The following is a 23,643-nucleotide window of genomic DNA, read 5'->3' on the forward strand; positions in this document are numbered from 1 at the left end:
TAATAGGATTTGGTAGTTGATTAAATTTGGGGATATGGATAGAGGGACAAAAATAAAAGATAAGCCATTTTATTCCCTGGATTACTGGGAGAATGATAGCACTATCAACAGAAATAGTGTAGTTAGGGGAGGGAGTAGGTTTTGGAGAGAGCTGATGAGTTCAGTATGAGCAATGTTGAGTTTTAGGCTCTGAAGAGATCTCCAGGTGAGAATGTCAAGCAGACGGAGATCTAGGACTGGAGCTCTACAAAGAGGGATTTGAAAAGGCTTGAAAATCATCTGCGTAGAGGTGGTAATTGAAGAAGTTATGGAGGTGGAGAGAAAACATGAAACAGGACCGAAGACAGAATTGTAAAGGGTGGGTGGAAGATGAGTAACCCTCACAAAAAGGGGGGTGATCAAAGAGCAGGAGAAAAATGATGAGAATTTGGTGTCACAGAAAACAAGAGAGTAGAAAATACAAGAATTCATAGCTTGGAGTCCATGGATACATTTTAGGGGGTCTGTAAAATGAGAAAGAAATTCTAACTTTATTTTCATCTACCCTTGGTTTTCTGAAAAGCACAATTAATTGATAGAGTACTGGTCCTGGAGTCAGGAATTCTGAAGTTAAAATCCAGACTCAGACACATGCTAGCTGTGTGACCCTGGGCAAGTCACTTAACCTATCTGCCCCAGTTTCCTCAACTGTGAAATGAGGCCCATAATAGTGCATGGAGAAATAGAACACATTTGGGGATAGTGATGGACTATGCATGATAGGTGGTTGTAATTTGGTTTTCGATTGTATTGTGACTCTTGCCTTATTTGTTCAGCTAGGATTGTGTCTAAGCAGAGCTTCAGCATCAGTTCTCAACTTCAACTGCAGTCTTATTCTTTTACCGATGTGCCGGACATTGTTGGCCTTCCTGCGGGGCTCCCAGAAGGTAGGGGCTCCACTGCTGTGGAGTACAAATTCCGAATAGAAAGCCAGATGAGACAACGCCAGCTCTCAAGGACCTTGTCATCTTTCTATCCACTCTATATATATGTATAAGGCTTTTCTGAAGCCTAAGCGTCTTTGACCTTTCTGTAACATTCAAAACTGTTGCCCAGCTTTTAACGCATAGTATTCCTCAGTTTCTGTGGCACTGCTGTCTTGATCCTACTCTTATCTGTCTAATGCTCCCTTTTGGTCCCCTTTTGGTTCATCTTCCTACAACTGCCCCATTAAGTGAAGTGAGTGTGTCCTGCAAGATTCTGTCCCTGATTTTTTTTCCTTCTTTCCTTATAATGTCTTCCTGGCAATCTCATTTGCTCATCTGACCTTAACTGTGGCTCCTATGAATGATCCCCAAAACAAAATCTCAAACTTCATCTTTCTTCGCTCTCCACTTTTAGATTCCAGCTCCCTATTAGCTGTCTTCATCTGGGTGTCTCAAACTGAACTCACTATCTCCCCTCCTTTCCTAATCTTCTACAGACTTGTTCCCAAATTCTCTCATGTTCTTGATTCTGTTGAGAAAACCACCATTCTGTCAGTCACCAAGGCTTCAAACTTTAGTTACCTTTGACCCTTCCCTTTCCCTTACTACCCTCTTGGACACCTAATTTGTTTCCAACAGCTATTGATCCTATCTCCTAAATCATACATCTTTTCTTTCTCTTGCTTTGCATGGCCAACACCTTAATTAAGGAATGTTATAATAGTTTCCTAAGTAATTTGCTTTGTTACAATCTCTTTCCTATTCAATCACACTCTAATGCTTCAAGAATCCATGATTTCATCTCTGTGAGTATTCCTACCAACGGAGGCAGATTACAATTCCCCCATGCCTTGTGTGTGTGTGTGTGTGTGTGTGTGTGTGTGTGTGTGTGTATGTGTATGTATAGGATGCTTCGCACAGTTGCCAAAATAATTCTCCTTCTTTCTATTTCACCATGCCACTCACCTGCTCAAAAACTTTTAGTGGCTCCCTATTACATATAGGGTCAAATACAAACTCCTTAACTTATTCGTTAAGAACACCCCCAGTTTGGCTGCAGTCTATTTCACAGTCTTAAGTCACACTCTTATTATATACATACTCTGTCTAGCTGAATTGCACTGATAGCTGTTTCTCTACCTCAGTCCATTCTCTCATTCCTCAGATCTATCAGGTGAAATGCTTCTCTTCTCATTTCTGATGCAACATTTTTCATGAAGCCTTCCTTGATTCTACTCCCCATCCCTCACTCTTCCATGTGCTCCTCTGTAATTGATGGGTCCATCTTCAGATTTTCCTAGGTATTTGTACCTTAACTTCTCCTTTACTCTTATCTCATTTTATGTAGCATCATATTTACTTGGGTACACACTGTATTACCCTGATTAGAGTGTAAGCTCCTTGAGAACAGTCACTGTAATTTTTATCCTTATGTATCCACAACACTTACCACCGTGTCTTACCTGTATTAGGGACTTTAATAAGTATTTATTAAGATAAATCATTCAATCTATTTATACTCATACAATAAGGTAACACTTTAAGACCATGACTTGGGGAATTGTTACTTGTCAGTCTTTATTGAGAGAGGGAATTTCCTCACTAGAGTTCCCTAAACTAATGAAATCCCACATCCAAGCTGTAAATAAATAAAATAGGTAAACAAATGTTTTCCCCCTTTCCTTAAATGTTACTGAGTTATTTAATTTTAACCATTTAAAAAAATCATTGTTTTGGAATTGTTTTGCCTGTTCCCCACTGCTTAATACCTCAAATGAATGGAAAACTACAGAAAAAAACTATCCAGCTTATTGCATTGTTTTTAAATTTCCTTTATTTTTAATTTAGTCAGTCACAAGCATAAAATTATCCTGACTTCTCAAACTTTGTGCTCAAGATTCTCATTCTAGGCCACTGCATTTTGGCTCCCAGGTTTCAAAGGTTATGGCAGGTGAGGATAGATAGGTCTGTTTGTCTGACTAGTCCACATTCTCTGAAAGTTAAACATTGTTAAAATAGGAGTGGAATGATTTTTCCCTATATGATTAGTTACTTGGTATACAGTTTAGCTTATTACTCTATTTTAGCAAAATAATTTGCAAATTTTTTTAAATTTTAGGTTGCAAGCAGAAGAACAAGAAGGCTTTTAGATAAAAGTAAAACTTTCCACATAACCTGTGGTGTTACAATCTGCATCTTTTCAGGTAAGATTTTATAAGGTTGAAGGCTTGTCTAGCAGAAAGACCTTAAAAAGTGTGCCAGAGTTACCATTTGCTATGGATAATAACTTTCTTATTGGAGAGTTTAGCTGTTACCTATCAGTAATGGCTTTCTTGTCAAAATGATTAGCCTTCTACATGTCCTTAGAAAGACCTACAGATAATTGCTTCTATTAATGCATATCATATTGTAGGAACCCAGTGTTCCCCCTAGAGGAGGTCATGTCTGTGCTGTTGAAAAGCAATAGTTTTATTTCAGATTGTTAGCAGAAACAACATTTTAAAAAGCTTTAAAAAATGACATCAGGATACCATGAATAAGAAGGTATTTGAAAATGGAAATATACTATAGAAACTCCTAAACAATAGGAACTTTGTAGTTCTAGAATAATGACATGTACAGTTAAAGTTTGGTAAGTGGATTCACATAGCAATGGTATATTAGAATGCTTATCTTACTATAGCCCCTCCAACACTGACCTCCCCAATCTTTCATCATTATAAGGTAGCTGAGTGGTATAATGAATAGAACTCTGGGCTTGAAATCTGGAAGACTTGAGTTCAAATTGTATCTCAAGTACCCTTCTCAGCCTTAATTTCCTTATCTGTATAAAGAGGGAGTATGAATTCATATACTTTTTAAGTCACTTCCAACTCTAAATGTATGATCCTATGATGAACATCTTTGCCAATTTCCTGGTGGGGGATATATTAGAATGTAAGCTCCTTGAAGGCAGAGATTTTCACTTCTTTTGTTTTATCCCTAGCACTTAACAGTGACTTTTTTAGTTGTTTTCAGTCGTGTCTGACTCTTTGTGAATCCTTTGGGGATTTTCTTGGCAAAGATACTAGTGGTTTGCCATTTCCTTCTCCAGCTGATTTTACAAATGAGGAAACTGAGGCTAACATGGTTAAGTGACTTGCCCAGGTCACATAGCTAGCAAGTGTCTGAGGCTTGATTTGAACTCGGGTCCTCCTGACTCTAGGCCTGGTACTCTATCCACTGAGCCACTTAGGTACTTAATAAATGCTTGCTGATTGAGTGATCAGTGTGGGCATTTCTTCTTGGATTGATGGTCTGGTATCTTTTTTTTTCTGTCACATTCTCTGCCATGGGACATGCACATTCAATCAGCCATTGTAATATACTATGCATAAGTTGTGGGTATGTAGAGGGAGAGAAGGATTGTGGGGTACAGTGGCAATTAGATGCTGCAATGAATACAGTGCTTCTCTTGGAGTCAGGAAGATCTGGGTTTAAATCCAGTCTCAGATACTTGTTAATTATGTGATTCTGAATAAGTGATGTGGCCTCTGTCCACCTTAGTTTCTTCATCTGTAAAATGGGGATAATAGTAACATATACCTCTAAGCATCGTGGGGATGAATGAGATATTTACCAAGCATGTTGCAAACCTGAAAGTGCTATGAATGCTAGCTATTATTATTGTTATTTTCCAGTCTGCCGTGACATTTATAAGTAAATATAATAAGTATTCACTAGGACATGGATACTTTTCTAAAACAACTTCATTTCTAACTAAAAAATGGCCTATTTATCATCATACTTGTAAAGTAGCTGTGACATTCCATTCCCAGTGCAGCTGTCAAAGCAGGATCCACTTTTTTTTAACAACTGACCCTTTTTAATGGAACTTAAATCATCCACAGAAGACTCTTAATAAATCAGAGCCTTGTTGGATTTTCCAGGAGTCCATGTTGCTGCCCATCTGGTGAACGCTCTGAACTTCTCTGTGAATTACAATGAAGATTTCCTTGAAATAAATGTGGCAAGATATCGAGATGAGGTGGGTGGTCTGTGACTTCATATTTTCCTTTTGACTTTTATGTGCCATTTAATGAGGTTTGATGGTTTTTTCTTGAAATCAGTAACTTGCTGCTCTTTTTAAAGCACCTCAAAATGTACTTGTTCAGTTAGCTTTTTGGAATTCTTTTGGGGTTCATGAAATATGCCTTATTACCATTGCAGATCCCTTGCATCAGATAATGGAAATTGGAGAAATATCTGCTTTGTAAACATGTCTGCTCAGGTGTTGGCTACTCACGTTTCACTCCTAATTCCTATCATTCAGCAGCATCAGTGTCTCCACTACTGCTGCCAAATTTCACTAGGTCTCTTGAATTGCACTTTCTCTCTAAAAACATCAAGATGTTTTGGGTGTTTAGGGTATCTTCATCAATCATCTCCATGTCTTACTTTGTTAATCTGGAGCCCTCCTTTCTGTGAACCTTGAATTGCTCAGCCCCCTGCTGAATGGAACACTAAATGATATATCTCTCTGGGATATACTCCCACTTCTTTTCCCCAAGCCAGTTAGCTCAGTATTTTAATTTGGCCCCCTGGTGGCCTAAATTCCAGCTTTCCATCACCTCCAGACTTAACTTGTCCTATATGACATTTGATAAGAATCCTATTGACTGCTGTTGATGGCAGGTGATAATTGTGTATTATTCTTCTTTGAGTTTTGTGCCTTCTTTCTGTTTTAGATTATAAACATTTTAAGGTCAACCAGGTCCTAGCACAGCAGTATGCCTGTAGTATGCTCTTAATATGCGATGATCAAATGAAAGAATACTTTCCAGATAATAATACTTTAGCCCTTAAGAAGCAATCCTAAAATGAAGTGGCTTCTTTTTTTTGCTTAAAATTATTGTTCATAGTGTAATTTATTTATATATTTAATTTATGATAATTAAAAAGGCCTGACTCAGTGAATACCTTAGTTAGATCTCTAAATGGTGAGCTAGTAGGGGAGATTTTTGGGTGATGGGGGTTTTTATTACCCCAAGTCAGGAGCTGCTTGCTCTGCCTTACTCTGACTAGCCTTGCATCAAGCTAGTCCTTGACCTTGGCACAATGGTGAAAGAAGGGAAAGGATGCTGTATTATCTTTATGCTTAATGGAGCAAGCAGAATTAAGCAGTTGCCAATATCACTAAAAGTGGTCTAAAAGCTATTGGGAAGTCATCTAATTTGAGAGAAAGAGGAGAGAAGGAAAGGGAGGGAGAAAGAGATATACATGTAGATGGATACAGAAACACAAACAGGGAGGCAGAAACAGAGACACAGACAAAACCACTTCATTTTCATGTGAGAAGGATAAGTCAAACATAAGGAAAGCTGGTAATATTTATAGTAGGAATCAATATGAATTAATACTAACTATTGAAATATTCATAGTTATTCATAGAAGGAGTTAATAATAGGGATAAGAATATATTGCAGTTGTATAATACCTTTCAGATTACAAGGAGCTTTCATATCCACTGCCTTACCTGATTCTTACAATAACACAGGTGCCTGTCCTGAAGTAAGCAGGTCAGATATTGTCATCTCCATTTTACAAATGAGAAAATTGAGTCATAAAGGTTAAATGATGACCATGATCATGTTACTAAATAGTAGTGGCAGACTGGAGTGCTCATCTTCTGATTTCTAGCCTAATGTACTTTCAGATAGATGGATGTTTGATTCTTTTGAAGATGTTTCTTTGAGGTCATGCCTGAAAGAAGGGATATATTCTATGACACTGACCTCGTAGAGGCCCTTCCAATATATGAAATCCTCTAGAAACAACTGAGTGCTTTTATAAATATCCCTTGAAAGAGAAGTGTCATATCTGCCCAAAATGTGCTTGTGTCCTCTAGGTCCTTTGCAAAATGACGCCTGATTCATCTTGTTCTGTGTTGTTTTGTTTCAACAATTTGTCTTTGTTTTGTTCAGGATCCCAGGAGACTTCTCTTCACCACTGGTAAGTTGATATCAACTGCTTTCTCTGGAGATTCTGGGAAGCCTAGTAAAGTCGTCACTATCATTACTGATTCCTCAGCTCAAGTATTAAGATATATTGTATTTGTCAGAATCAGTATTGAATATTGGGCTACAGAATTTCTATTTAAGATATGTGGCATTTTTCTTTTTGAACTAGAACTTTATGAAGAAAAGGGGAAATTACATCATGACACCTTTTCCCTGCTGGTTCGTTCTCTCATTGTCTATCCATTTGTCCAATAGCTACTAAATTAGGTTATGAAATTGTGTATTTAAAATTTCTTGTATGTAAAATGTAACTAAATTTTTTTTTTGCTTTATATGAATTGGATTTACTTACCAATCAGTCAAGCAATACATATTTATAAATTGCCTGTTCTGTGACAGACACAGTACTAGGTACTGGAATTACAAAGGCAAAATATGAAATGCCTCTGTTTTCAAGGACCTTATATTTAAGACAGCATGTACATATACAAGTATATTATGAGCAAGTACACAGTAAATGTGAAGCAACTAAGCAGCGTGGGCATTGGCAATTGTCGGATCAGCAAAGAACTTCATGTAGAAGATAGTACTTGAGCTATGTTTTGAAGAAGATGAGGGGTGCCATGTGAATACTGCAAAAATTATAGATAAACCCTACAGATGCAAAGAGAAATAAGAAGCATATATCTTAAACTATAAAGGAAATAAATATAATATATAATTATGAATTAAAATTATATTACATTTGGGGCAGCTAGGTGGTGCAGATGGTAGAGCATTGGGAATGGACTCAAAAAGACACTTACTAGCTGCATGACCCTGGGCAATCCCTTAAACTTTTCATCAGTTTTCTTGATTATGAAGTGGTAATAATAATGTTAACCTCCCAGGGTTGGTGGGGGAAATCAAATGAGATAATACTTGTAAAATCTTAGCACAGTGTCTGGCACATAATAGGTAGGTGCTAAATGTTAGTTATTATTACTATTTTTGATTTTTTCCATAAATTTATTTATGTACTTTTTAACCTGAAGATTTCAAAGCTTCAGGGCTCTCCTACAGAGGAACTCTGCCAATGCAGAGCAGCCCCTGATTTGCAACTTAGGGAGTCTTTGAAAGTTTACTGTGGGTTCTAAGAGGTTTAGTGACTTGTCCAGGGTCACACAGATATAAGGTGTCAGAGACAGGGCTTGAACCCAAATTTTACAGTCTCCAAGTACTACTGGAAATTGAGTGGAAAAGTAGATTTATGTTGGATTCTTTTAAAGTAGATTTAGTTTCTGTAATTCAGAAAAGATGTCATGATAAGGAAATTTCATCTCTAAGAGAAGTTCTTGACTTGTATTACCTGAGACCAGCTATTGTACGGTTAATAATTGAACATATAGTAAACTATCTCTGCAAGTTCTTTGGACTTTCAATTTTAGAGTACCTTTTTCATATGTAAGCAAATTCAGCAAATACCAACAAATATCCTCTTTGATCTAAATTTGTTGATCATTAAATGAAAGGCCACTTTTTTTTCTTTTGGGAAATTTGCCAGTCACTCAATGGGAAAAAAAATAGAAGAAGAGACTCTAGTGGATTGGAATATAGATTATTGCCTATCTTGTGATACTAAGCATGAATTAAACATATGCCAATTTGATTCATTATAGTAAAGATACTCTTAAATTCAATATAAGGATGTAGAATTGGTTCCCCTCTACAAAGTCCTATTTTGATGCATCATCATGAAATGGAGTTTTCTCCAATTTTCTGATGATTATGCCACTGAAGTATAAGGTCTTGTAGGTTGTATCACACTGTAATGTCTTTGAGTACGGAGCTCATGACACAGTCTGCTGTCTGAGGAGCAGTTTAACTGAGGGCAATGAAGCTTGTCACTAGTAGGTTGGCCACTAGTGGATGAATTATTTTGACATGGCATCCTACAAAACAAAGAAGATATTTTATGAAAAAATGACCCTTAGCTTTTATGACTGTGGGTGAAAAGATGGAAAAGCAGGGAGAAGGTAATGAAGAATGAGACAGTTTTAACATCATCTTGGCTCCAAGCACTTTAAATGTGAAATTCCTTACTAATGACTAAATTGATGTTATTGAAAGAACTAATCCATATCAATATTGATATTCTAGTGATAAGGTATGAAGGCAAAATGGAGTTGTAGATAAATGGAAGGATGACTCATAGGTTTTCCTTTTAGATACAAAAGAGTTAGTTGTGGTGGTTTTATTTGTACCCCAAAGAAAGAAAAATAATTTAAAAGGGCAATAGGCCATGCTGTCTGAAATTCTCATGATCAATATAAGCAAAAGAGATAGCTTATAAAAGCTTTATGATAATGTTTTCACATGTATGATGTGAATATGAGAAGGAAACATTCAGGCTTTTATTATTCCCTATGTCTTTATAGTCACACAATTGACTAAAAGGTCACAGGACCTGATGAAGGGGGAGGCAGTAGAAGAGGCACACAAGGAACTCCAAGGTGCGGGTGAGAGTGGAGATTGACCTGAAGAAGGTGCTTCTTAATAAGGTTTTGAGGAGAATTGTCTTCCTAATTCCATTGTCTCCACAAAGCTCCTTCCACTAATTCTTGAAACCTTAATTGCCATGTATGAGCACAAAATAATTATTCAGGATATTCTTTGGGATGACAAATTTATGATGATTGAAGGAGTGGAATGAGGAAAGCAACTGACTAAGAAGCAGCACTGGCCCAAGTCTTGAGGCATTTGGCAGGATCTCTGACCCAGTTTGATGTGTTGTGACTTGATCTATGTTATAGTGACTATCTTGTTTCTTTCTGTCTTGTCACAAGATCCATTTGCCATGTCTTCAGGTGGGGAGTCAGAGAGTGGGGGAGTTGGGGTAGGGAGTTCTTCCTCCTCCATTGTGTTTGGAAAACAAGTGCCCTTGTTGAGGCCAACTCAGACTGGTGGCTTTTCTGCTTTTCAGTCTTCAATGTCACAGACAATCTGACTGTGTCCCTCCTCTGCCTTGACCCAAGAAAGAACTTTTTCATTAGTCATCTAATTATTTATACCAAGTGAGATATAAAACAGAGTTTAGATATATGTATGTATATATATACTCATACCTATACACATACACACATATACATACATACACATATACGTGTATATACACAGATACCTATACATATATATATATATACACAAACATACACATACACACATATATACATATACACATACACATATATAAATATATATATGTGTTTGGCAAACATGTTTGTAACTTTCAAAAATGAATCTACTGTATAGTCCAAGTGATAGAGGGATTCTTTATAGATACAGAGATATTTCAGATGTTTCTCTTTTCAGATGAATGGTGCTAATTGCATGAAGCCCTGGACTATTGCAGAGTCTCCTATCATTAAAGCTATATTCTTAGGCAACATGGCTTTACATAAAAATGATACATTTTAATACTTTTCCATGTAGTCATCTATTTTGTATATTTTAATGAAAAGCATAGGAACCTAATATTCTGGCTTCATTTTTCCCAGAGGCAGTAGGGATGACTTGTAGGCCACTTCTTCTCTTCTTGATTCATTTTAATGTCATCTTTAATTCACACTCTTCTCTAGATATATGAATATCTAAGGGAGATTTAATATCTAAGGAGAAATTGTCTTTTTTCTTTACTAAAATTTGGCTGATATTTTTTTTATTTCACCTTTATTTCTGTATATTTCCCTGCTCCCTACACAGGAGGGTGAGGAAAGGAAGGAAGAAAATAGAAGAAAGAAAAAGAAAGAAAGAAAAGAATGTTAAAATAAACACCACATTAGTGGAGTCTGACATTATACATAGCGTTTCATACCCATAGACATTGTTTATAATGGAGAACACTCTCATTACTGTCTAAGTCTATGAACATGATCAGTGCCTATAGTATTAGGTTTACAACTTTTTTTTCTTGTTCCAAAACAAGATGCCTTGAACTTGTTTAAATTTTTCTTACATATTGATTCCCAAATACTTTTGTCAGGGTCTTCAGAACCAGATGGTAATACCATATGAAATGAGAATAGTCTGTCTTCTTGGGCGATTTTCTTCGGGGAGGCAATGAGAAATTGTATGACAGATTCTCATGCCCCTTACCCCAATGACCATTTCAGCCATTATAGGTTCATTGGGGTTAACAAGAACTCACTTAAAGTTTTCCTCATTGACTTTTTGGAGCTCTTTTGCCATTTGGATTAGTCTATTTTTTAAGGTGTTATTTTCTTCAGTATTTTTTGGGTCTCCTTTAGCGAGTTGTTGACTTGTTTTTCATGGTTTTCTTGCATCACTCTCTTTTCTCGTCCCATTTTTTCCTCTACTTCTCTTACTTGCTTTTCCAGATTCTTTTGGAACTCTACCATGGCCTTAGACCAATTCATATTTTTCTTGGAGGCTTTTGATGTGGGCTCTTTGACTTTGTTGACTTCTTCTGGCTGTATGTTTTGATCTTCTTTGTCACCAAAAAAAGATTTTAGAGTCTGAATCTGAGTCTGCATCCCTTTTCTCTGCCTGGCCGTGTTCCCAGCCAACTACTTGACCTTTGAGCTTTTTGCCAGGGTACAACTGCTTGAAGAGTAGAGAGTGCTTTGTCCCAAGCTTTAGGAGCTGTGCTACTGTTTTCAGAGCTACTTCTACTTCACTGGCACTGCAAGCTCTGCCATAGCAGTGCTCCTCCTCTCCCAAGAACCGCCAATCAGGATTGCGACCCGGATCCAAGCAGGGAAAAGCAAGGCGTGCACTCCCACTCATGTCTGCTGCTTGATTCCTTTCCCACTGTGTGAGCCAGGGATTCCGGAAGCAGCTGACATTGGAGCTCCACTGCCTCACCACCTCCACCACCCCCAGGGCTGGTGGCTGGACCACTAGCAGTTTGCCCACTAACCTGCTCCGTGGTCTTTGGTGTTTGTGGGTTGAAAAGTCTGGTAACTGCCACAACTCAATGATTCATGGCCCTAAGGCCTGCTCTGGTTGACTCCTGGTCTGGTCTGTCCTGGTGTGGCCCATGCTGGGCTGTGCTCCACTCCCAGCACCGTGTGATAGACCCTTCCCAGCGACCATCCAGGCCATCCTGGGCTGGAGACCTGTTTCCCTCTGCTATTTTGTGGGTTCTGCAGCTCTAGAATTTGTTCAGAGCCATTTTTTACAGGTATTTGAAGGGATTTGGGGGAGATCTTAAGCAAGTCCCTGCTTTCCAGCTGCCATCTTGACTCCACCCCTCTGAAATTTTCAAATACCTGGAGGGTTGGGATATTTATTAGTCACTGATATTCTAATATAGATTAATACAATCACATAGCTTTTATCCTCAAACATATCAGACAGTTACACCTCTATGGCCATAGGAATTTTGAGGGTAGGGTGAAGAAATGGTGGTACTTGGTAGATGAGACATTTTTAGAGGAGGGCAGGCCTGGGTGGGTAGCCAAGTAAGGGTTTTGTTTGAAAGCTAGGGGAATAGCATAAATACACTAAGCACCTGGTGGTCAGGGAAGAAGTTAACAAAAATTAATTTTGCCCATTTTTCTGAATAGGCATATTGTGAGGTGGTTATGAGGGACTGTGATTTACAATTAGGCAAGCTTACTTGTTTCTAATTGGTTTGATCTTTGCCAAATGCCATCCTCACTTATAATCACAGTATGGTCCCTAGTGATGAATGCAAAAATTCAGATGCTACTACCTTAACACTGTGATACTTTAATCGCCTTGAGTGTTTTGCTAATGAGCCCATTTCAAGATGGGGATATACTGAGCTTAGTAAAGAGAAAGAGACCAGATTTATAGTGAGAGGAATTGAGTTTGAGTTCTGGTTCTTCTACTTACTGGCTATGTGATGTTGGCAAGCAATTTAACGTCTCTGGGCTTCAGGTTCTTCATCTGTAAAAAGAGGGGATTGGGCTAGATGACCTCTAGAGACTTCTTCCTACTAATAATCCATGATTCTGTGGTATTCTTTGCAGAGGTAAGCAGGCAGTTGGGCAACAGACATTTACTGAGTGCTTACTATGTGGAAAGCATTGTGCTAAATGCTGGGGATTAAAAATATAAGCCAAAAAAAAGACAATCCTTGCCCACAACAATTTTGCATTCTAAAGGGGGAAGATAATACATATAAAAGGGAACTGAAAAGCAAGGGGAATGGGATGATGGATAAAGTACTCACCTTAGGACGTGCTGGAAAAGTCCAGAGTCAGAAGGACAGTACAGAGGAGAATGAAGGATGGTCAGCTTAGGCCCATTGCCAAAATGAAGTACCCAGAAGGAATTTAGCAATGGGGGAAGGGGACTAGAATGATGGAGTGACATTCCACGGTCAGAAGACCCCAGACACTGAGGAGAGTTTCAGAGTGAAAAGGAAACTGAGTCATGGTAGTGAAGGATATGAATACTATGTAATAATGATAATTAATAAATAATAATATAGTGATAGATGGCATTTATGTAGCACTTTAAGGTTTGCAAGGCATTTCATAAATATTGTCACATTTTATTTTCACAAAAACCTTGGGAAGGAGGTGCTATTATGAATCCCATTTTAAATATGAGGAAACTGAGGCAGATTAGGTAAGAGTTGTGCAGGGTTTACATAGCTAAGAAATGAGCACAGATATGAGCTCAAGCTTTCCTCACTCTGGGTCCAGAACAAGTAAAATGAGGAAATATTTCTCTTGATATCAATGTATTGCCCTGCTTTATATAGAGGCCCAGGGTTTCTAATTTGGGATATTTTGGAATCCATGATGCTTGCATTATATAGAAAAAATGAATTATTCAGTCAAGCATTTATTAAGTTCCTACTATGTGGCAATGTAGTTGGGTACCAGAAATAAAAATATGAAAGTCAGACAGATTGTGCCTCCAAGGAGTTCATTTTCTATTGGGAGAAGTAAAATAACCAGAGACTGATATTACAGAGTTAGTCATGTTTAACTAGCATTAATGAGATACGATTGATGCTAAAGTCCCCTGAGCCTTATTCTGGCATGAAGGTCACCTTGGGTTCTAGATTGCTATGCCAGTGAAGCGCAGACTCTATAGAGCAAGTTCCTATCAGGCTGGTAAGTCTTCAGTTGGAGGACTAGGAAGATAATTTCTCTCTGTTAGCCAAAAACCAGTCCATTCAATTCAGAGAAGATAATTATTTCTTTGAATCACGTGATGATGTTTTTAGAACACAGAAAATCCTGAAAATAGTCTAAGGAATGGAAGAGATTCCATCTACGTTGTTATGAGAATTTCCACATCTATTAAACAACATATTCTTTTTATAAATGTCGTAGCAATGAGCTACGAAAGCTACCTTATTAGAATTTTTTTAAAAAATGATTTGTGTTTATATCATTTGATTTTTACTTCAAATTCATTTCTGAATATGTTCTCTCCTCTACCAGTTAAGCCATCCCTTGTAAAAGGAATAAGAAAGAGTTAAAAATAATTCAATAAAACCAGCCAATACATTGACCATGGATGACTGGAAGCATATGTAGTATTCCACACAAATAGTCCCCCACTTTTGCAATGAAGGGAGTTGGGGTATTTTTTTTTTCAGTTTTACTCGGGAAATAAGTTTGATCAATATAATTACACAATATTCAGTCTTGTTTTATTGGGTTTTTTATTTACATTGGTGATGATATTATGCACCCATGCACACACATATGTATGTGTATTTACATATATACATATATGTGTATATTTACACACATATACATATATTATCTTATGGATTTTTCTTCCCTCTACAATTCATGTATTTCCCTATTTCTTTGAATTCTTGGTATTTGTCATTTCTGTGCAGCATTGTAACAGCAAGCACCCTGGCACCATCAGGATGGCCTGCTAGCACAGGTACTTTGATCTTCTTTTCTAAAGGAAAGTAACTTTTAAGGGGTCAACAATCTTACTTTAATTACATTCACTAGTTCAGGGGAAAGGTCAGCACCCTGAATGTCAGAGAAAATACAAGCAGAGAGATTAGCACAGAGAATTCAACAGACAGGGCTCCAACTGTCTGAACAAAGTACTATAACCACCTGCACATACCACCAGTATGGGGGAGCGCCACTATATCTGGTTAGTGGGTGGGGGACTCAACAAATGGCTACTCAGAGTCCTGTGCAGGGAATCAAAAGGTTCTTCTCATGAGCAGGCCCCTAAAGCAAAATATCACCTCAGAACATATATACACTTTTGGCTAGTAGGCTCAGAGCCAGAAGGCATCACGACCCTTGGGACTCAGTGCCTAATTAGCTTCGTACCAAGAGATGTGAAAGCCTTGCTACAAGCAAGCCTCCCCTAAGTATGCTTCCCTTTAGGCAAGTCCCTCCCCCAGTGGGCTCTTTGTGACTCAGGATGTATTACAGCTGTGATTGAACACATGTGATCACATAGGCCTATTAATGACAGGGAAGATATTCCTAGTCCATTAACTTAGAAGCATTATTCTATTCATTCATTTATCAAAGTTTGTTTAGTTCATCTTCAGTTGATGGATTCTTACTTCCTAATTCGTTGCTACTGCAAAAGGTGCTGTTCTGGGATATTTTGGTACATATGCAACTTTCTGTTTTTTTACTTCTTTCAATATTTGCCCAGTGGAATCTCTGGGTCAAAGGTATAGACATTTTTATGATTGAGGACTTTTTAAAAAAAATTTTAAAGCATATTGGAGGCAGCATGGTATATTTGGTCTCAGCTCTGTTAATTGGGTGAGTGTGGGCAAGTGAGTTATACTCTCAAAACTCTTGGCCAATGAGATCAAATTCAAATAGAAACAGATCCCTGCTACTATATTGATTTGGAAAACCACAAATTTGCATTATCTACATTGAATTATGACTTTTTTTATTCTGTTATGCATTTCACAATTACATGTTGATCTGAATGGGGAGGATTTTTGCCAGCAAACAACTCTTTAAGAGTACAAGTTGCACAGAGGGTGCAAACCTGCTTTGGAAATGGATGGTTCTACAGTCAGTTTCCTATACTAGTAAAATTACAAGTCCATTCCTTGTCTCCTAGACGTAATATGTCAGCCATTTTGATTTTGCCCACCATTCCACCTAGGCTGCCATTAGCCTGGTCTCGTTGGGTGTTTCTCTTATTGATTTTAAAAAACAATGCCAGTTTGTATATTTCTTTTTATATTGGGCAGGTTTTGGTACACATGCAATAATTTGTCTCATCAGGCGGTCAGAAGGCGTAATTTCAGCATGTTTTTCATTTCAAAATAAAAATGGGCCTGCCAATGGCCTTAGCAACAGCTGGCATTGTAATCTCTTTGTTTGAAAATATCTGTTTTCCCATCTAGGTTTTTTTTTTAAATGGTGCTGTTTTGAAAAGCATTGGGCTTTGTATTTCAGGTACTATAGGCAAAAAGCATTAGAAAAAAATGAGATCCTTTGGTAAGCAGCTAGCTGGGAGAAAAATTTAAAATCTGGGAAAAGCAAAACCAAACCAAAAAGGACATTAGATGCTAAAGTTCTTCCCTGCCATTCCCTGGTCTCAGGCTGTGATAAAAATTTAAAATCTGGGAAAAGCAAAACCAAACTAAAAAGGACATTAGATGCTAAAGTTCTTCTCTGCCATTCCCTGGTCTCAGGCTGTGATATGCCTTTTTGGAGTGGTAACAACAATTCATATATATTCACCAGGCCATGTGGACCAATATGAAAAATACAAACATCCATGGTGGGGAGAGAGGAAATAGGTTTTGCATGAATGTCTGCAAAACTATGATAATTAATAAAATGGCCCGTTAAAAGGGAAAAGTACATAGAGCTGCTTGGCTTTTGATTTGTATTTCCAACAGAGAGCAAAGTGCTTTGAATTTCTAAGGAATAACTCTTTATGCTTTTTCTCAGAACAATTTAAATGCGTGCACATATATTTATCTATTTATGTATTTATTTTAGTTCCTGGATTGACAGGGGTCTGCATGGTGTTGGTGTTATTCCTCATGATTACAGCTTCTACGTATGCCATTCGGTAAGAATCATACCCATTATTTTCTTTTTTTAATCTAGGTGTTTTTCCCCCTTTAGATTTTCTCTTATGCTTGTTATAACTCAGTGAAACTTTCTCTGACCAGAATGAATGAATTGATGATTGATAAAGCATTTATTAAGCATTGTGAATGAATGAATTTTTATGAAAGCATTTATTAAGCACTTACTATGTACAAAACACTGTGCTAAAATCTTGAGATATAAACAGAAAACCAAATATGCCCTGCCCTCAAGAAGCTCCCATTCTAACAGATAACAAGTACATTATTTTCTTAAATTTTCTGAAGAATTTTAGGTAGAATTACATGTTTTTGTTTTTATCTTGGTTTAAGTTTTAAAAATAAGTTCTATTTTTCTTAGCATAGTAAGCATAATATATTGAAAAAATTTTTAGGGCTGTGTGCTAATGAAGACTTCGGTTGTGTCTTAGCATATGCATTCTGAATATTAATTTCTTTTTCAGAACCGTTTTGGGCCTTATTTTTCATTCTTGAAAAATTAAATTATTGGATCAGATGATTTTAAAGGCCTACTACAGCTCTAAAATTTATTTTTCTGTAACTATTTCTGTAATAGGCATTAGTGAGTAGGTGTTGATCCCTAGGAGGGAAGCATAGGTGCTTTTTTTTCTTTTAAACAAAACCAGTGACAAACCTCAAATTCTTAATATGAGCTTGTTTCATTATATTATTAATTTGCTTATTTTTCCTGTAGTTATAGCATTGGAAAACAAAATTAATTGAAGGCTTGGGTAATGAAAATGTACCTTGTGCTTAAGGGGAAAAAAGCTTTTCTGACAACAGACTTTAAGTTAAGTAAAGAAAGTATTATCATTATCCTTATTCTGGATTTAAGAAAATTGAAGCCCAGGCATCTGAAGTGTTATGAAATTGCACAACTAATAAATGGCGGAAGTGGGACAAGAATTCAGATTGCTGAACACCCAGGCCAGTGCTTTACTACAATGCTGCACAAAATCAAAGATTCCCAGGCTGTATCTAAAAGAGCTACCTGATTAGGCTTATTGTATTAGTTAAGATATTTAGGTAGTTTGAAATTTATATTTTATCAGTAATTACCTTGATGAGATTTCCCCTAATTGAGCAATTTTTTTTCTCAGCACAAGTTTCTTAAGTTTCTAATAAATTTTATTTAGAAATATCTATCATTTCTTTCTGAATACTAAAGACTTCTCTTTTTGTGTTCATTTTTAAAAATTCATTTTAAACTTAAATGTAGAATGAGAAAAGAAAAAAAAAGAACTTTTCCATGTATGCAGCAGAACATATGAGAGGATTCAATATAAACTAATAAATTCTGATTTCCAGAAAACCTTTGTAATAAGTACTACACATTTTTTCCAAAGCTCAGATTATTTCCAGCTTTTTTGTGCTTCGTTCAAGGTTGTCTTTTATTCTCTGCTGTGCATTTTTTATTTATCTACCTGTTCATATCTATTGACTATTTCTCAATTGGGGTATGACTCATATTCTTATAAATTTGACAAAGTTCTTTATGTATTTGATAAGTGAGACCTTTATCTGAGAGATTGTCTCTGAAAGTTTCCTCTCAATTTTCTGCTTTCCTTTTAATCTTGGCTACATTAGTTTTATTTATACAAGAACTTTTTCATTTAAAATAAATGAAATTATCCATTTTACACCTCAAGAATGCCCTCTATCTCTTGTTTCTTCATATGTTATTCTCTTATCTGTGAGTCTGATAGGTTCTCAGAGTTGCTCCATGTTCTTCTAATTTCCTCTTGCTATCTCTCTTTATATCTTGGTCATGTAATCATTTTGACCTTATCTTGGTACATGGCTTAAAATGTATTGGTCTATGCCCAGTTCTTTCCTAACTGCTTTCTAGCTTTCCCAGCCATTTTTTTTTTTTTACCAAATTATGAATTCTATCCCAATAAATCAGATCTTTACATTAGTTCAAACACAAAGTTACTATAGTCCCTTGTTGAATAGATTAGTTAAATGATCATTTGTATTCTACTGGCTTTCCGTACCCATGAACAATGAATATTTCTCCAGTTTTTTTTTTTTTTTTTTTTTTTTTTTTTTTTTTTTTTTTTTTTGCTGAGGGGAAGGCAGGTTAATTGGGGTTAAGTGACTTGCCCAAGGTCACATAGCTAGTAAGTGTGTCAAGTGTCTGAGAACAGATTTGAACTCAGGTCCTCCTGACTTCAGGGTCAGTGATCTACTCACTGTGCCATCTAGCTGCCCCTCTCTAGTTATTTAAATTTGAATTTATTTGTATAGGGTGTTTAATATTTATGTTCATATAGTTCCTGTGTCTATTTTGGTAGGTATATTTTCAGGTATTTTATATTGTCTAGTTATTTTAAATGGTCTAAAACAATATCAAAGTATTATAACACCTGATATAACTCCCCTATTTTCTCTTTTAATTAAATCTATTTTAACTTTAATTTTGTCTGAGATCATGATTACTACCCTTGCTTTTTTTTTTACATGTTACATTTTACTCCAACTCTTTATTTTAACTTTGTGTGTATCTCTCATTTTTATTGTGTTGCCTGAAAGCATCATATTGTTGAATTCATATTTTTAATCCATTATGCTATCCATTTGCATTTTATGGGTAAATTCATCCCATTCATATTCAAAATTATAATTACTTGTTGTGTGCTTCCTTCCATCCTATTTTTCTTCACTGTGCTTCTTATCCTATTTACTCTATCCCTCCTCACTTATCTAATTTACTTCTACCTGTTACCTTGCCCTCCCTCTCCTTAATCTACCTATCCCTCTAAGAGTCTCTTCCTTATCCTCTCCCCCCACCCTCTACTTTTCTCAGAGTTTCTCCTTTATTCCCTTCCCCTTTTAATTCTTAATCCACATACCCTTCTAAAAGTCCCTCCCTTACCCTATCCCTTCCCACTCTTATTTCTTTCTAAATTTAGAAGACTTTTATATCCTTCTAGATGTATATGTCATTTCCTCTTTAACCCATTTCAGATGAGAATAAAGTTCCAGCACTACTAGCCCTCCATCCTGACTTGCTTCTTCTACATCAATTCTTCCTCATTTGTGTGAGATAATTACTCCTTTTTTATCTCTCCCTATGCAGTTTCATATTTTAGAATCACCCATCATACACAGCTCAGCCCAAGCCTTTATTTAAACTACACAAATAATGATGACAATCATAAGAGTACTGATAACATTTTCACATATAAGAAGTAAACAATTTGACCTTATTGAGTCCCTTATAATTGGTTTTTAATGTTTACCTTATATTTCTCCTGGATATTATATGTCAAATTTTCCATTAAGTTCTCTTTTTATCACAAATGCCTGAAAGTCTTTCAATTTGTCAAATATCCATTTTTTTTTAAAAAATTCAGGATTATACTTAGCTTTGCTGGGTAAGTTGGCCTTGGTCATACTTCCAGCTCTTTTGCTCTATGAACTATAATGTTCCAAGACTTACAGTCTTTCAGCATAGAAGCTGCTAGATCTTGTGTAAACCTGATTGTAGCTCTGTGATATTTAAATTGTTTTTTTTTCTGGTTGCTTGCAATATTTTCTCCTTAACCTGGGAACTTTGAAACTTGGCTATGGTATTTCTTTAATTTTTCTTCCTGGGATCTCTTTTAGGTGGTAATCAGTGGATTTTTTTTTCTATATCTGCTTTATCTTCTTGTTATAGCACTTTAGGGCAACTTTCCTTAATAATTTCTTGTAATATCATATGAAGGTTCTTTTTCTGATTATAACTTTCAGGTACTCTAACAATTCTTATATTGTCTCTCCTTAATCTGTTCTCCAGATCAGTTGTTTTTCTAATGAGATACTTCATATTTTCTTCTATCTTCTATTTTTTCATTCTTTTGGTTTTGTTTTATTATTTCTTAGTATCCTATAACATCATTAGCTTCCCCTTGCCCAATTCTAGTTTTCAAGGAATTACTTTCTTCCTTAAGTTTTTGAGGTTGATTTTCTTTTCTTATTTTTTTTGGATTGCCTTTTTTCCCCCCTAATCTTCCTTTATCTGTATCATTTGATTTTTAAAGTCCTTATTAAGTTCTTCCAAGAATTCTTTTTGGGCTTGTGACCATTTGGCATTTCTCATTGAAAAAGGAGTGGCTTTTTTAGCTCTAATATCTTCTTCTGAATATGAACCCAGATCTTCTCTAGCCTCATAGTTGATATCTATGGCTGGGGTCTTTCTTCTTTGTTTACTTGTTTTTATTTTGATTTATTTTATTTTTAGCAACTTGTTATTATAATCAGATTCTAGTCCTGAGGTGCGGGGAATAATGCTGCAGGCTTCATGTCCTTTTTACTGTTATTTCCTGAGCTCTCTCCCAGGGCCTAATCTTGGACAGTGCTCTCAATCCCAGTGCTATGGCCAGGGCCCCCAACCATGCTGCCCCCAAATGCTCTTGCTCCCTATAGTCCCTCTACTGCCTGCAAACTTGAACTGTTCTTTCTGCCCTGGAATGGAAACCAGGGCCTCTGCTCTCCTGCATGTGCCCACAATCAGTGTGGTTTTTGCTACCACACCCACTACGTGTATGCCAGCTCCTTACCCCCCAACCCAACTGCAGCCCAGGACCATGTCTGCTCAGCACAACTGTGCCCAGTGTCCCCTCTCAGTGGAAGGTCCCTCAGTCTTCTCCCACTAAACCATTTGACTCCCCAGCTATCTTTCAAGGGAAAGTTCCTGAGGTTGAGGTTGCCTCCCAACCCAGTTGCCCCAGGGTTTGTTGTTTGTTGATTTTGTGGAGTAGTCCTAGAGGTGTTTGCATTTCACTCAGGCCAGACCTCCACCCCTTAATGTCCAGTCTTTCCTGGGGTCTTCTCAAGTTGTCTTAGGAAGACAACTGCTTTACCCAGACTTTTGTTTATTTATGCTACTCTATGTTCACTTAGAGCTGATGCTTTGTCTGGAAGAAATTTAGAGAACCTAAAGTCTTCTGACCTACTCCACCATGTGTTAAGTTCATGAGAAAATTTATTTTAAGAGTTTATTTTGCCAAGGTAAAGTCATCAGACAGAAAATTAATTGCATTTTTGAGATCTTTTTTAAAGTGTGTTGGGATTTGAAGTAGGTCCGATTACATGAATGAAGATATCTGGCTTATGAATGTCTTGTATTTGGAAACAGACATAATTAAATGATGAAGCAATGTGACATTAAAGACATGAAAGAGAGTTCCAAGTCTCCTAGTTCTTTGTGTTCTATTCAGCAGAGTGTTTGTGCAGGCACCTTCTCTCTAGAGGTGTAATGACCCTTATGTAGTTAATTGGTAATTTCTCATACTCATAGGTGGATGTGTTAATATCACTGGGTGCTAAGACAGAACAAAAATGTCTAATAGAGAGTTCTTACCCAGGATAAATAAGGATAATAAGAAAACTTGCCTTATTCTCTTTGATGAATTTAAGTGCCAGAATACTGAAAGAATTGGCAGAGATGATTACTGAGTTATTGTTAGTGACCTTTGAGGGTGGTGAAAAGTGGGAGAGCTACCACAGCAGTGGAGATGGACAGATGCTTTACCAGTTTTGAAAAATGGTAAGAAGATGAATTCTTTATAGACAAATGAACTTGAATTCAATCCCTGACAACATTCTAGAACAATTTGAAAGGGATGGTTTAAAAGAACTTGTGAGGGGAAGTGACAATCATTACAAGCAAACCTTGGAAACATTTTTCCTTCCTTCCTTCCTTCCATTATCTGATTAGCAGATTAGCGATTTGCTGTATTTGTATTTGTATTAGAGATATGCTGTATTTGTCCTAAAATTTGTTATTTTATTTGACAAGATGAAATTTTGCAAAGAATGGTAAGATGTACAATTGAAAATGGTTGAATGATATGTCCCAGAAATACTAATTAATGTGTTGACCTAAAGGAGGGATTCTTAACCTTTTTGTGTATGTGCATGCGTGTGTGTGTGTGTGTGTGTGTGTGTGTATGTGTATTACAAATCATTTTGTCAGTCTGGTGAAACCTATGTGTTCCTTCTAAATAGAGTAAAATTTATAAATAGATGAAAAAAATGCTGAATTTCAATTAGATGTTGGTGAAAATAAAAATGTAATGTTTTCCCCATTCAAATTCAAAGATTTCCTTAAATCTGTGAGGTCTCATTGACCCCGGGTTAAGATCTTCCACCTAGGAATCTTTCCTTGGCCTTGCTCTGTTCAACGTTTTTGTCAATGATTCAACAAAGGCATAGGTTTCATATTTATCAGATTTGCTGATGATAAAGCATGAGGAAACTTAGCATTCATATTTGACTTGAATTGGCTTGATGACTTGATTTTCATGTTGGCCTTGGAGTTGGGATCCAAAACTATTTTTACAGATGAGGACGATGAACTGAATGTAATAAAATGAATTTAATGGAGATAAGTGTAAAGTCTTGGGTTTGAGAAAAAACAATTGCCTAATTTCAGGATTGGGAAGGTATAGATGCACAGCAGTTCTTATGAATTAAAAGAAGCTGATTTTATATATATATATATATGTATATATACACACACACACACATATATATATGTATATACACACTCGCACATATATGTGTATATACACATATACATATATACATACACACACATATATATGAAAGGACTTTAACCTCAATA

General features: G+C 36.5%; 1 protein-coding gene across 2 annotated transcripts in view; it reads left to right on the plus strand.

Moving 5' to 3' along the window:
- NOX4 (NADPH oxidase 4) overlaps positions 1-23,643 on the plus strand; it is a 246,095-nt gene that overhangs the window by 41,261 nt on the left and 181,191 nt on the right. For both annotated transcript variants that reach the window (XM_036745642.1, XM_036745643.1), the window contains exons 3-7: positions 816-926; positions 3,085-3,169; positions 4,895-4,992; positions 6,929-6,956; positions 16,915-16,987. In XM_036745642.1, the coding sequence (XP_036601537.1) occupies positions 816-926; positions 3,085-3,169; positions 4,895-4,992; positions 6,929-6,956; positions 16,915-16,987 (395 nt within the window). The remainder of the gene's footprint in view (positions 1-815; positions 927-3,084; positions 3,170-4,894; positions 4,993-6,928; positions 6,957-16,914; positions 16,988-23,643) is intronic.

Source organism: Trichosurus vulpecula, chromosome 2 (genome assembly GCF_011100635.1).
Source record: "Trichosurus vulpecula isolate mTriVul1 chromosome 2, mTriVul1.pri, whole genome shotgun sequence".
In the NCBI taxonomy this organism is placed as follows: Eukaryota; Metazoa; Chordata; class Mammalia; order Diprotodontia; family Phalangeridae; genus Trichosurus; species Trichosurus vulpecula.